At 38.0% G+C, this 16,321-nt stretch overlaps 1 protein-coding gene across 10 annotated transcripts in view; it reads right to left on the bottom strand.

Moving 5' to 3' along the window:
- The window catches only part of kmt2e (lysine (K)-specific methyltransferase 2E), a 123,122-nt gene that overhangs the window by 57,551 nt on the left and 49,250 nt on the right, over positions 1 to 16,321 (bottom strand). For 8 of the 10 annotated variants that reach the window (XM_073066651.1, XM_073066654.1, XM_073066656.1 and 5 more), the window contains exons 5-7: positions 11,966 to 12,046; positions 11,817 to 11,875; positions 1,245 to 1,420 (exon numbers count right to left, since the gene is read on the bottom strand). In XM_073066651.1, coding sequence (XP_072922752.1) covers positions 1,245 to 1,420; positions 11,817 to 11,875; positions 11,966 to 12,046 — 316 coding nt within the window. Of the gene's footprint in view, positions 1 to 1,244; positions 1,421 to 11,816; positions 11,876 to 11,965; positions 12,047 to 13,958; positions 14,066 to 16,321 lie in introns of all 10 variants that reach the window. The other 2 variants (XM_073066659.1, XM_073066652.1) reach the window with 2 other exon arrangements.

Genomic DNA, 16,321 nt, shown 5'->3' with positions numbered 1-16,321 from the left:
TTAAAAACATGAAATTAAAAAACATTCATTGTTTAGTTGTATTAAGTTGCTAACTGTTAAAAATATTACCCAATGAATAACATTTACTGTAGTACATTAGAGTTTGGATATCTGATTTGACATATTCATGGGATATTTTATCATCTGATCTGATCACTCTCTTTGATTAACCAAATAGTATTTTATTGTTATATTTTTTAACTGACAGGTGTATGCAGCCTGCAGCAGTATTTAGTGGATTGATCCTGAATTACTTTTAGGTGGTACTGTTTCTGATCGGTGAGAGCATGCTTCAAAATATTGACACATTTTAACTTCCACCTGAATCACTTCAGAGGCAAGTGCGACCTTTGACATCTTAACAAAAGCAGGAAACCTGTTGCAATGCAACATTTCCATAGGACCGCAGTGAAGTGAAATTCTGAATTCAAATCCAGTTCTGGCATGGGGCTCACACTCATCGATCACGATCTGACAGGAAATGGCAACAACATTGTACGAAGGACATTGTCATTTCCATTTTGTTAGCCAATCTGATGGGGCAAACAAGGAATCTAGCAGTTCAAACAGTGCATCATATGTAATATAGAAGCTGTATTGTGATAGTACAAATCAAACAAGTCAACACACAGAGCAATAATTCTGATGAAATTCATTGCCAAACCTTGAATCTAAGTTAAGTCACTTTTTCAAAAGTTACAGGTCAGAATTGTACATGGTGATCAATCAGACAGAGAGCAGATCAAAGATTCCCTGTAAGATGTCAATGTCTTCTGCTAATTCCCATAATTGGTTGGCAGATTGATCAGAAAGTAGCTTCCCTGTGTTTACACCATAGCTTCTTAATATTTTGAACATTTTCATTTATTGTACAGACCACAAAAACTTAAAGATATATTTCATCTGTCTTAAATGTTGGTATGAATTAAATAATGTCCTTTTACAACTAAGAAACGTCAGTACATATTTCGAAGTTTAATTTGAAAGTGGCTAAGGGTGGTCAGATTTTGAAGTATTTGTCAATAATTTAATAGCTTTTTTAAAAGATTAATTAATAATACTATAATATACCTTATATTGTTTTTAGTCAATGTAATATAATCCATAGACTTAAGATTTATAAGACAAAATGAACTGAATGCTTTAACTTTTCTGTATATTCTGCTTCAAAGCTGGATGGAGCAGCCCTCCAGTTGTTGAACAGAGTAAAATTAGCAGATTATGATTAGACAAATCCTACTTGCCTTTCTTGATTTTGCAGCAAACTGCTCTTTTTCTCCACTTTTCTTTCGCTTTTTCTCAGTTACCTTTGCTACTCGAGTAGCGGTCAATGTGATAGTTGTAGGGATTTGCTGATAGGCTGTGTATAGCTCCACAGGTACTTCATCTCCACTTTCAGTTGCACTGGTGTCTCCATCTACTTAAAAGGAAATAAAATCTGAAACAAACTGGCACTGATACAATATTCGTATTTGAAACAACTTATATCTAATAATTTGCACAAAGAACCAAAGTAAACATATTTTGTATAAAAATAAAGCCTGAATTATCTATTCTTCTATCCTTTGGATTGTTGATTATGAAAAAAATTCAAAATAATTCCGAGAACATTTTAAGAACATTTTCAACAAGTTGGATTCCCATCCCGAGCTGCTGATGTAACTACTGCTAAAACAACTAATTAACCAATGATATGTCAACTCAAAACTCCTCCATGTAAGCACACTCTTAAACAGCATGTGTCTAGATTTATGTTGTCAGTGATTTTGTTGCAAAAATCTCCATATTGGTAGCTAGATAAGTGCATTCAGGTGCTGTGGCCAATAGTCTGTCATCAGTCTGGTCTACACAGAAAGAGAAACCTAAAGGTTCAGCTGATCAGGTTGAGTGCTACAACGCCAGATGAGTAATGAATGAACGAAATTCAAGAGCATTTGCCGTTTTCAATTATCCACGTATTTCTATTAATGATGAGGAGTGAGGTTATAAGAGGGGCTGCCATCATAAGCTGGATAATCAAGCTTATACTCATCTTAATCCTCTACATCTCTGACAGTGACATCTGAAAACAAGTAAAAACATTATGGATCTGATATACAGTGATATGTGGGAGCAGGCACATACAAAAAGTCCAAATAAAAGATGACTATTCTATTATTCAAAATATAAAATTTAATGATACCTATTTTCTATGTTCAGATTAGCATGACATCCAAAAAGAAAAAAGTTATTTGATAGAAGACAGAAATAAGCCTTCGGTTCTTTACCTCAATATCACCCCAGAAGTACAAATGTTATTACTTGCATTATTTTAATTATTAAGTCTAAGGTCTGAATGCATCATGGAATTCTGTCAGGTTGTTATTTTAGAAAGCTTTGCTCCTTCGTCTCATAATCTTGTTTCACCTCTTAGAATATCAATTAGGAAAAACATAAGAGAATGAAAAAAATAAGGTATTCAATAACCTTGTTGATACTATATTAAGAGGTTAGGGAGAGCAAGAAGATGATGTGTAAAATCAGTAAAGTGATATATATATATATAATTTTTTTGGTTTAAAAGATGAGTTACTATGAATTAAAATTGATAAGTCATCAGGCCAAGATGGTCTACATTCCAGAATATGGAGGGAAAGAAAGTGATCAAATAGCAGACTAACCATAATTTTCCAAAATTCATTGGAAATAGAAATTGTAGCAAAGGACTGGAGAGTGGTGAATGTTAACTCTGTTCAAAAAAGGGGAAAGGGATAAGCCAGCAACAATGGACCAGTTATCTTCACATCTGTATAGCCAGTAAACTGTTAGAAACCATAATAAAGGATAAAATTAATGAACACTTAAAAGGGCATAATTTGTAAAGGGGATATAGTGCTCAACTAATTTAACTGCAGCCTTAGGGACAAAGGGAATTTAATAAATGTTACTTTTGTGACATAAAATTATTACAATCTTTGATATTTTCTACTAAGATTAAGGTCCATGCTGTATAAGAACAAGAGCAGGTGTGTCAGGATATTTCTAAATTCACAAGATTTGGCAAGGAGCATATGCTAGAAATAATACAGTAAAACTTCTTTTTCATAAAAATGTAATGAAGAAGTGGAGAGAAAACAAACTTCACATGTAAGTGCTGGGCACTGAATTCTATATGGCATTTTATAAGGCATACTTAATAATAGCAGTACTTTTCCATGTAGAACAGCACATGAACCAAACCCTAAATGTAATTTTCTGGGAGACTCCAATTTCCATCACTAAGCCCCCCACCCCCAACAAGGAAAACAAGTTGAGAGACTAGTTTAGTAGTAGAGGAGAAAAAAAAGCAAGAAGTATGTAAAATGAACAAACGAGAGAAGAAAAAAATTCTACAGGTAGAAAGACGTGGCAGACTAACAAATGGGCCTCATAAAAAATACTGTGGATGTTAGAACTTTATGTGAGTACCTACTGGATTAGATATGCAAGTTTCTTGTTATGGGGCTAGGATGAAGTTAACAAAATTATAAACCAACCCCATAACAATTATATTGCAGCACTTTTCCTTACAGTCAAAAGTGATACTATAGTGAAAATGACACTGATTCAGGCACAAGTTGTTGGGGGGGGGGGGGGGGTGCTCGATAATTTTGTTTTCCGACCATAGTTAACAGGGCTCTCAATCCATCTCCTGCACTTATTCCCTTGACTTCTCCTCCCAGCCAGAGCAAGGATAAGGTTTCTCTTTCCTTACTTTCTACCCAGCAGCCTCAATGGATCAAATTCTTTCACTTGGTAACAACATCTACCATCACTTGCTGTTACCAAGTGCAGCATGGTTTTGTGCAGGTTACATTTGACAAATCTTTTGGAGTTTTTCAAAGAGTTAACTAAAGGGATAGATGAAGGTATGGTCTGTAAGGACTTCAGTGAGGCATTTGACAAGGTCCAGCATGGCAGGCTAATCTGGAAGATTATGTTATATGAGATTCGGGGAAGTTAGTGAGGTGGCTTCAGAATTGTCTCGATGATAGGAAGCTTGAGGGTGATGTTTGACAGTTGATTCTCTTCCAACTGGAGGTCAGTGGGGTGCTCCAGGGGTCAGTGTGTGACCTCTTTTTTTTACAGAAATGATTTGGATGTGAATGTATGGGACAAGATTAGCAAGTTTGCTGATGATGATAAACAGGGGGCTTGGTGATCGTGAAGCAGGTTACACTAAATTATAAAGCATTCTTGATCGGTTAGAAAGATGGGCTAAGAATGGCAAATAGTTGTCAATTTTCTAAGTGTGGTGTGATGTATCTTGAACATTCCCACTAGAGCAGAATGTACAGTATATAGTTTTTGGCAGGTACTCACAAGAATTCTGAAACAGAAGTATCTAAGAACTCATGCACAGCTTGCTGGAAAAAGCCACACAAGCTTTCAAGGTTGAAAGTAAATTTGTTATCAAAGTACATATATGTCACCATAGAAAACTCTCAAATTAATTTTCTGGTGGGCATATTCAATACATCCATAATAGAATAATAAGCATAAAAGAATCAATGAAAGACCAAACCAACTTGGGCGTACAACCAGTGTGCAAACGGCAACAAACTGTGCAAATATAAAAGGAAAGAATAATTAATTAATTAACAAGCAAGCAACAAACATTGAGGGCATGAGAGTGAGTCCATAGGTTGTGGGAATATTTCAATGATGGGGCGAGTGAAGCTGAATGAAGCCATTCCTGCCCCACCTCCACCCCACCCTTGCCGGCTCAAGAGCATAATGGTTGAGGGGCAACAACTGTTCTGGAATCTAGTGGTGTGAGTCCTAAGGCTCCTGTAGCACCTTCTTGATGGTAACAGCAGAAGACAGCATAACATGGGTGGTGGCAGCCCGAAAATGGAAGCTGCTTTCCTGCAACAACGCTTTGTGTAAATGTGCTCAACGGTGCGGGGGGCCTCACCTGTGATGGACTTGGCTGTATCTACTATTTTTTGTAGAATTTTCCATTCAAGAACATTGGCACTCCACACTAGGCCATGATACAGTCAGTCAATACACCCTCCACCATATAAAAGTCTGTCAAAGTTTTAGATGGCATGCCAAAGAAGTATGGGCACTGCCATGCTCTTTTTGTAATTGCACTTATGTGCTGGGCCCAGGACAGGTCCTCCAAAATAATAACACAGATGAATTTAAAGTTGCTGACCCTCTCTACCTCTGATCCACCAATGAGGACTGGCTCATTGACCTCTGGTTTCCTCTTCCTGAAGTCAATAATCAGCTCCTTGAGCTTGCTGACATTGATCAAGAGGTTGTTGCTGTTGCACCACTCAGCCAGATTTTCAATCTCCCTCCTATATGCTGATTTGCCACCACTTTTGATGAGGCCTATGATAGCGGTGTCGGCAGCAAACTTGAATATGGCATTGGAGCTGTGCTTAGCCACACAGTCAAATGACTTGAATGTCTCTAACCTGGCTCTCAGCAGACTGCAAATCTCATGGTTCATCCAGGGCTTCTGGTTGGAGAAGACTCTGAATGATTTTATGGAACACACTCGTCTGCAACTGTTTTAATCAAGTCTATGACAACCATTGTGTATTCATTCAGATCCACAAATGAGTTCTTGAACATGGCCCAGTCCACCAAATTGAAGCAATCTCAAAACCGCTCCTTTGACTCCCGTGACCACCTCTTTGTTGTCTTACTATCTGGAGCTTTGCTCTTTAGTCTCTGCCTACAGTCAAGTGATCAGATTTACCGAAATGTGGTCTAGGCATAGAACGGTAAGCATTCCTTATTTTAGTATAATAGTGGTTTACTGTGTTGGGACCTCTGGTGCTACAAGTTATATGCTGATGGTAATTGGGTAGGGTTTTCTTCAAACAAGCCTGATTGAAATCCATGACTATGATTTAAAATGTGTCGGGATGGAATGTTTCTTGTTTGGATACAACATCATGCAGTAACTCAAGCACTTGATTATAGTGGACTGCTGGGCAATGTAAACTGCAGTCAGGATCATGCAGGAGAATTCCCTAGGCAAATAGAAGAGATGGCATTTGACTGTTAGACGTTCAAGGTCGGGGGAAACACGAGTTTAACAAAACTGCCATATCGGAGCACCACCAAGTGTTTATCATGAAACACACACCTCCACCCTTTGCCATTTCCGAATCAGCAGCTCGGTTCATCCTTTGTATCGAGAAGCCTTTGGGTCTGCTCGCCACGTCTAGTGTGCTGAGAGTAAGCCATGTCTCGATTACACAGAGAACACACAATCTTTCGTTTCCCTTTGAATCAGCAATCTTGCCCTCAGGTCCTCAGTTTTGTTCTCCAGTGACTGCACATTCATTTTGGTAGGTCAAATATGATGGCAGAATTAATGGTAAGACTCTTGGCAGTGTGCAGGATCAGAGGGATCTTGGTGTCTGAGTCCATAGGACACTCAAAACAGCTACGCAGGTTGACTCCGTGGTTAAGAAGGCGTACGGTGTATTGGTCTTCATCAATCGTGGAATTGAATTTAGGAGCCGAGAGGTAATGTTGCAGCTACATAGGACCCTGGTCAGACCCCACTTGGAGTACTGTGCTCAGTTCTGGTCGCCTCACTTCAGGAAGGACATGGAAACCATAGAAAGGGTGCAGAGGAGATTTACAAGGATGTTGCCTGGATTGGGAAGCATGCCTTAAGAGGATAGGTTGAGTGAACTTGGCCTTTTCTCCTTGGAGCGAAGGAGGATGAGAGGTGACCTGATAGAGGTGTATAAGATGATGAGAGGCATTGATCATGTGGATAGTCAGAGGCTTTTTCCCAGGGTTGAAGTGGTTGCCACAAGAGGACACAGGTTTAAGGTGCTGGGGAGCAGGTACAGAGGAGATGTCAGGGGTAAGTTTTTTTTTACTCAGAGAGTGGTGAGTGCTTGGAATGGGCTACCAGTAATGGTGGTGGAGGCAGATACGATAGAGTCTTTTAAGAGGCTTTTAGATAGGTACATGGAGTTTAGCAAAATAGAGGGTTATAGGTAAGCCTAGTAATTTCTGAGGTAGGGACATGTTTGGCACAACTTTGTGGGCTGAAGGGCCTGTATTGTGCTGTAGGTTTTCTATGGTTCTATAAGATGCTGGGTAGAGGGGTCTAATTCATCTGTGCTTCAGCCTGGCTTGGAGTCTCTTACTCCTGCCTCACATCTGGCCATGTCGCTGAAGTTTTGCTTGCTTAACGATGCTGTACCTGCTTGCTTGAGAGTTAAGTCCACTGAGTGCTTCAGAAGATTGTGAAATCTGTAGTTCATTAAGTCAATTCAAAAGTACATTGTTTAAAGGAAAATTACATACTGTAGATTGCAGTGAGTAATTCAAAAGTATATTTAGAAGTATTATATGTAGCCCACCATGGTTCACCATGGCCATCTTGCTTCATCAGTGAGTACATCAAGTTTAGGAGACAGACGTTATGTTGCAGTTATACAAATCTTGCTGAGACCGCACTTGGGAGTATTGTGTACAGGTTTGGTCACCCTGTTATAGGAAAGGCATCTTCAAATAGGAGGTACAGAAGAGATTTACAAGGATGCTGCCGACACTAGAGCACCTGAGTTATAAGAACCTCAGCTACATTGGATCTTTATTATCTGGAGCGTAGCAAAATAAGAGGTGACCTGATAGAAGTTTGTAAGATCATGAAGGGTATGAATATGGTGGATGACCACAGTCATTGAGAGATTTAAGAGACCTGAGAGGTAATATTTTCTTTTACATAGAGGATAATGAATATCTAGAATGAGGTGCCAGTGTTTGAGACAGGGAAAACTGCAACAGTTACGAGGCTTTTGGGTAGTTATATGGAAGGAAGGTTTTGGACAGTTATGGATCAAATACAGGCAACTGGGTCAACCAGGGAGGATTCTGTGGTTATCATGGATAGCTGGGCCAAGGATAGATTATGAATTTACACCATAAGACCATAATATATAGGAGCAGAATTAAGCCATTTGGCCCAGCAAGTCTGTGCCGCCATTTCATCATGGCAGATCCATTTCCCTCTCAGCCCCAATCTCCCACCTTTTTCCGTATCCTGTCATGCTCTGACTGATCAAGAATCTATCAACCTCTGCCTTAAATGTACCTAATAACTTGGCTTCCACAGCCACCCATGGCAAGGAATTTTCAACACCTTCAACAAGATTTGATCATTAAAGAAAATTTTTCCTTCTACTATGTGACAGCATTCCAAAATGTCAACTCCCTCCTTGAAACTCTGGTTCGCTATTATCACCCTTCTCATCCAAAAATGAGATCCATTTGTTCTTCCAGGTGAAACTGCAATTCATTTTTATTTCATCTAATTTAATGTATACCAATAGGTGCTCATAATTTGATTTGCTCTATACTGAGGTACTTGCATGCAGAATACATCCATTCTGCATACAAGGGTAACCCTGAACACACTGTCATTTCAATTCTCTATCCTACTCCCAATTTATACTTGACTTTCTACAATGTTTCAACAAAGGCCAACATAAACTCAAGGAACAGCATTATCCTCCTCGGTGTAGGCATCTTAATAAGTTTAATAACTTCAAATAACCAGCCTTCCCCACTTGTTAGACTTGTCCAGGTTTGATACAAGATCATCCACCTGTATCATTAACTCAAAAATTTCTCTCTTCACACGTTATCTGATCCCTTGAGTGTTTTCAGCATTCTATTTTATTTCAGAATTTTAACACTATATTCCACAGTTCCAAGTACCGTTTGATTTTGCCCCTCATTTATCTTTTTACAGAGAGTAGTAGGTGCCTGGAATGCTCTGCCTGGGCTGGTGGTAGAGGCAAATAAGTTAGAGACTTTTAAGAACCATTTAGTTATGCACATGAATGTGAGGAACATGGATAGATAAGGACACACTGTAGACATAAGGAATTAGTTTAGTTTAGTTGGCCTTACTTGATTACTAATTTATTTAATTCAGCACAAAATTGTAGGCCAAAGGGCCAGTTCCTATGCTGTACTGTTCTATGTACAATGTTCCTGACAGATTAGCCATAGTAAGACAGGCGGCACCTAAAGTATGGACAATCTTTTGTCTCTGTCCTATCACAGATATTCAATTGGATGCATCAGCAAGGGAGATGAGGCTGAGTACAGGGCTACGCTGGGAAACTTTGCCACATGGTGCGAGCAGAATCATCTGCAGCTTAATGTGAAAAAGACTAAGGAGCTGGTGGTGGACCTGAAGAGGGCTAAGGCACCGGTGACCCCTGTTTCCATCATTGTGGTTATAGTGGAGGATTACAAATACCTGGGGATATGAAGTGACAATAAACTGGACTGGTCAAAGAACACTGAGGCTGTCTACAAGAAGGGTCAGAGCCGTCTCTATTTCCTGAGGAGACTGAGGTCCTTTAACATCTGCCGGACGATGCTGAGGATGTTCTATGAGGCTGTGGTGGCCAGTGCTATCATGTTTGCTGTTGTGTGCTGGGGCAGCAGGCTGAGGGTAGCAGACACCAACAGAATCAACAAACTCATTCGTAAGGCCAGTGATGTTGTGGGGGTGGAACTGGACTCTCTCGACAGTGGTGTCTGAAAAGAGGATGCTGTCCAAGTTGCATGCCATCTTGGACAATGTCTCCCATCCACTCCATAATGTACTGGTTAGGCACAGGAGTACATTCAGCCAGAGACTCATTCCACTGAGATGTAACACTGAGCGTCATAAGAAGTCATTCCTACCTGTGGCCATCAAACTTTACAACTCCTCCCTTGGAGTGTCAGACACCCTGAGCCAATTGGCTGGTCCTGGACTTATTTCCACTTGGCATGATTAACTTATTATTATTTATGGTTTTATATTGCTATATTTCTTCACTATTCTTGGTTGGTGCGGCTGTAACGAAACCCAATTTCCCTCGGGATCTATAAGTATGTCTGTCTGTCTGTTTACACTCTCCATTCTTAAGTCTTCCTACAACTTCAAGAATTCTTTTATCCTCTCATTTTACTAGGTCCGGCGAAGAGTCAGTGACCTAAAATATACATCTATTACTCTCTTTATAGATGTTGTGTAAACTACTAGGTATCACCAGCATTTTCTATATTTATGTCATGATTTACACAAGTTACTTTCCTTGGCATCCTTCAGTTCAAACAAATAATTTGCACATGTGATGAAAAGGTAAATTAATGAAACAATAAAGACATAGGAAAGTCTGGGACTAGTGGACAATGGCACCAGCTTGCTCATCTCCAACAATGGAGAAATTAAGGATTAGAAAAGAAATCGGAGGTTAATTCAGGATGGTGTATTATAATAGTCAAATTTAATCAAGACTAGAACAGAAATAAAATCATTTATAGAGGGGGGAAAACCAAAATAGATGAACAAAAACTGAAAGATGGAAGAAATTTAAAAAAATTTAAAAACTTGACAATTCCCTAAATGCAGAAATGAGAATGAACTGCTAAAATACACTCAGTGGCCACTTTATTAGATACAGGAGTGGAAGCCAGTGTGATCTTCTGCCAATTTAGCCAATCCACTTCAAGATTTGACATGCTGTACATTCAGAGATGCTCTTCTGCACATCACTGTTGAAACACGTGGTTATTTATTTGAGTTACCATTACCCTGGCAGCTTGACCCAGTCTCCTCTGACCTCTCTCATTAACATACTGTTTTCACCCACAGAGCTGACACTCACTGGATGGTTTTTTGTTTATTGCAACAATCTCTGTAAACTATAGAGACTGATGTGCATGAAAATCACAGGAGATTAACAGTTTCTGAAATACTCAAACCACCCCACCTCACATCAACAATCATTCCACAGTCAAAGTCACTTATCATCATATTTCTTCCCCATTCTTATGTTTAGTCTGAACAACAAATGAACCTCTTGACCATGTCTGAATGCCTTTATGCATTGACTTGCTGCCATGACTAGCTGATTAGATATCTGTATTAACAAATATATGTAAAGATAGCCACTGAATGTAGTACACATTGCTCGTCTAAGAGAGATATGTTGGTATTTAATTAAGAACGCAATTCAAGTCAATTTGTTAATAAGTATTAAGTTTTAAAATCCATTCATAATTTTCTGCAACAAGTTCAAAAATAATTCATGTCCAAATGTTCCAAGTAGATAAAGAAGGAAAAATAACCAGGATGATAAAAGAAATATTAGTGGCAGAGTTACGTAAACTCACTGGAAATACTGAGGTTTCATCACTTGGGTTATACCTCAATCTCTTTCAACTTGCCAGCTGATTTCTGAATGAATCATTACATTTTTCTGGGATGATGTGGCTTAAAGGCATGGCAAAGTCAGCAATAGTACAAGGCCAGCATGTAAGCAGAGTTCAATCATTTAAACTGATCTAGCCCTTCCAGAATATCGAATCTAACAGAAACTTCCCATCTATAAATACGGAAATTCCACTATACCACTTGGGCAGGAATTTCATTAGGAGCTTGAGAAGTATTGGTTTGTCACCAAAGATACTCGTAAATTTCTAAAGATGTACCACAGAGAGATTTCTAACTGGTTGCATCATCATCTGGTATTCATTTCATTAAATTTTATTTTTTTATATATACTTCTTATTGTAATTTATAGTTTTTATTATTAAGTATTACAATGTACTGTTGCCTCAAAACAACAAATTTCATGACATATGCCAGTGATATTAATCATGATTCTGAAATCTCACCGCATGGTCTTTGAATTTCAGGTGAAAACAATTTGTAGACGGACTGTGTTTTTGTTCCATAGCTGATTCACAACTTTCCATTAATAAAGATCTCTTTTATATTGAAACGGATTCACACCTACCTGACATATTTTCCCTTTTCCTTGTTTGTAACAACATAGCTCTGTCTCTATCCAAACTCCTGAAATAATAATTACAGCATTTCAGTTTACTGAAACATCAATTAAATCTTTAAAGTATAAAAATCTTTTATATTATCAACTATACATACCGAGGTTGACAACGATCACATAGGTAGGTTTCTGGTATATGTTGCCGATCAATACCCATACAATCTATATGCTGCCACACGCTACATAAAATAAAAAGTAAAAGGATCAAATCGAGAAAAAAGCTTCAATGAAAAACATAATTTCTACAGTTAATTATGGAGGCACTTTATTTCAAGTCTTTATCTTCATCTTTAATAAGAACTGCTGTAATGCAAATCAATTGGTTATTTTTATTTAAAAAATTAAGAATATTACATGTGAAATAATGATCGTGCAATCTGATAGCATTGTGTAAAGCTGAAAGTAAATTTAAACTAATTCACTGTATTAATTTAGGCTTTAAAATAGAAACTAAAGAGGGTTCTCAGAGTTTCTCATTCTTTGTTATATTAATCAAAACTAGGAACATTCACATATAAATTAACAAGAAAATCTCAGCTAAAATCAGAAAAAATGTCAAGATTTGCAACATAATAGAAAATAACAAAGCTTTAACAAAGAAAGTAATTAAATCAAAGTAAAAGTTATGAGGGAAGTGCAGAAAAATGTAAACTTATCTTACCAAAAATAACAGAAATATGGAATTCAAAGAAATAGGTTTCTACTTTGCTGTTCATGTATGCTCTGTACTATTTTTTCTATGCTATAAGATTAATTATACCTTTTCACTGTTAGAACATTGAGTTTAAAACTTATACTTAATCATCTAAATATTTAAGTTGTACTTTTAATGCATGGCAAATATACAAAGTCAGTAATTTGCTTTGGAAGTCTAATTTGTTATCTTTCAAATTAGTTGGCCAACTACCAGCTTAACATTCATTGCCCATTCCCCGATCATACATAACACGAGGTCACCACTGACTGTAAATTCAACTAATCTAACTTCATAAACACATACAAAAAGACCGATCTACACATCCTGTGGTGAGTAATTCATTTCCTGCCACCAAAGCTTTGCTACTATTTACAAGGCAAGTGGTTGAATGCACTCCAATACCTGTTTGAATGCAGATTCAACAACACCCAACAAGTTGCTCATCTTTCAGGAGATAGGCGACCAACTGAATGGTACTCCATTGGCAATCTTAAACAAACTTCCTCTACTACTTACACACTATGGCTGCAAGGTATATCAGCAAAATAATTTACTACAGTTACTTGCCTAGACTACTCAAGCCGCAATTCCTAAACATTCAAGCACCATGAAAGATTAAGAGCTTCAGTAGCACAAGAACAACACTATGTACCTGCTCCCCTCCAAGTCACGCAATATCTCAGTTTAGAAATAAATTGACCATTACTTTGTCATTAACAGATCTAAATCCTGAAATATAGTTCATAAAATGGACTACAGCAGTTAAAGAACACCAATCAACTTTACCTTCTCGGGTACAATAAAAACTGACCTTAGCAGATTACCCAGATCTCAAAAAAAAAACCCACACAAACTGAATCCAGTAAGATCCTTCTAATGGATTGATATAAACATCACTCTTTTCCCAACAATTTTTTTCAAATCTAGGAATTCATCAAGGTATAGGTAAATTGTTGAATATTTCCCATCTAGAATTTCCAGCATCAAATCAAGTAGAAGCTTGAAGACCTGATGTAAAATAATATTCCCTAAACTTTGCACAAGAACTCATTATCATGCTCTAAAGTAGACACTCTGAGAAGAATGAATTTACAGTCTGAGGAAGACCACTTAAAAGAAACATAATTTTAAACATATATACAGTACTGTGCAAAAGTCTTAGGCACATTAAAAAAATCTATAAAGCAAAGATGCTTTCAAAAATGAAATGGAAGTTTCTAAATATAAAAAAAACTATACAATAAAGAGCAGTAAACAGCAAGAAACTATATCAAATCAGTATTTGGTGTGACCACCCTTTGCCTTAAATACTGCATCAATTCTCTTTGGTACACTGTTGTGCAGTTTTAAGAAAATCAGCTGGTAGGTTGTTCCAAGCATCTTGGAGAACTTGCCACAGCTCTTCTGCAGACTTTGGCTGTCTCGCTTGCTTCTGTCTCTCCAGGTAATCCAATACAGCCTCGATGATGTTGAGATCAGGGCTCTGTGAAGGCCATACCATCTGAAACCAAATAAAAGATCTGGGGTGCCTAAGACTTTTGCACAGTACTGTAAATACACAGGAGCAAACATTTAAATCACATACTTGAATTCATAAACACTACAGCTTTACTAAGTCCCTTCACAGGAGATTAGTGTACAAACTTAAAGCACACGGTATTGGGGGTATGAATTGATGTGGATAGAGAATTGGTTGGCAGACAGGAAGCAAAGAGTGGGAGTAAACGGGACCTTTCCAGAATGGCAGGCAGTGACTAATGGGGTACCACAAGGCTCAGTGCTGGGACCCCAGTTGTTTATATTATATATTAATGATTTAGACGAGGGAATTAAATGCAGCATCTCCAAGTTTGTGGATGACATGAAGCTCGGCGGCAGTGTCAGCTGTGAGGAGGATGCTAAGAGGATGCAGGGTGACTTGGATAGGTTAGGTGAGTGGGTAAATTCATGGCAGATGCAATTTAATGTGGATAAATGTGAGGTTATCCACTTTGGTTGCAAGAACAGGAAAACAGATTATTATCTGAATGGTGGCCGATTAGGAAAAGGGGAGGTGCAACGAGACAATGGTATGTTGGCATTCATAGCAAAAAGATTTGAGTACAGGAGCAGGGAGGTTCTACTGCAGTTGTACAAGGACTTGGTGAGACCGCACCTAGAGTACTGTGTGCAGTTTTGGTCCCCTAATCTGAGGAAAGACATTCTTGCCATAGAGGGAGTACAGAGGAGGTTCACCAGATTGATTCCTGGGATGGCAGGACTTTCATATGAAGAAAGACTAGATCGACTAGGCTTATACTCACTGGAATTTAGAAGATTGAGGGGGCATCTTATTGAAACGTATAAAATTCTAAAGGGATTGGACAGGCTAGATGCAGGAAGATTGCTTCCGATATTGGGGAAGTCCAGAACGAGGGGTCACAGTTTAAGGATAAAGGGGAAGCCTTTTAGGACTGAGATGAGGAAAAACTTCTTCACACACAGAGTGGTGAATCTGTGGAATTCTCTGCTACAGGAAACAGTTGAGGCCGGTTCATTGGCTATAGTTAAGAGGAAGTTAGATCCCTTGTGGATAAAGGGATCAGGGGGTATGGAGAGAAAGCAGGTACAGGGTTCTGAGTTGGATGATCAGCCATGATCATACTGAATGGCGGTGCAGGCTCTAAGGGCCAAATGGCCTACTCCTGCACCTATTTTCTATGTTTCTATTTACTGATTCATTAATAGTCATGTTTTTGTTCAGGTATTGCTCTGAAATAATTTTGTAGCTTCTTTCATCCCTGGAGATTTTGTAAAATCTATTGATTATGCCTTTTATTATTATGTAATGAACATTTTCTGTTAAAACAACTAGTGAAATATTTGTAAGTTTAATTATCTGTCTGGAAATGAAATTTGGATGTGGATTGTCCTATTAGTGGTGAAGATTTATAAAAATACAGATACCATATTAATGCTCCAGTAAAAGCTAGGAGGTCTCAGCAGTGTCTGCTTTAAGAATGATATGATATAAAATAATTAACAATTTAAAACCAGATATGGCTTATCTTCCCCTCAATCAGGAGGATGTAGTTTCACACCACTCCAGTGGCATGATCACAGAGATCTAGGTTGACAGTTCAAGTACTGCACTGTCAGATGAAATGCTAAAATGACTCTTAAGTAAAACCAAAAGATCCCAAAACACTATTTTAAAGACCAAAGGAGGTAGCAACATAGTTATCAACATTGTACTGGACAAAATTTAGCATTCAAATGCAATGAGAAAAACTGATTTTTTTTTAAACAGTTATTTTCACAACATCATTTGTGTCGTCAAAATTGTTGCTCTTTCCCCTAAGCCATAATGGCCAACAATGAAGAGACGTCAGCTGAAGATTACAATGCAGATTGAAGTAAATGGAGTAAACTGGAGTAAATAAAGCTGCAGATTTGACAGAGGTGTACAAGAATATAACATCCTTGGATAAGCCAGTCAAATAAACATAGATCCCACTAATTGAAGGTACACAGAGTAGATAACATAGACAAGGGATAAAGAGGATTGTCAGGAAGAACTTTTTTTTAAAAACACAGTGATTGACAATAGCCTGGAATGCATTGTCTCAAAAGGTTGTTGGAAGTAGACAAACTGTGGATTGGCACAAGAGAAATTAATTTACAGAACAGAACAAGAAGTTGGAAGATTGTTAAACAAGATGTGTATAATAAATGAGCTATTAGAAACAGTCAACATTATTCCAACTAATCTGATCCT

Source organism: Hemitrygon akajei, chromosome 14 (assembly GCF_048418815.1).
Source record: "Hemitrygon akajei chromosome 14, sHemAka1.3, whole genome shotgun sequence".
NCBI classification, from domain to species: Eukaryota; Metazoa; Chordata; class Chondrichthyes; order Myliobatiformes; family Dasyatidae; genus Hemitrygon; species Hemitrygon akajei.
This window is presented reverse-complemented; position numbering and strand designations above follow the sequence as displayed.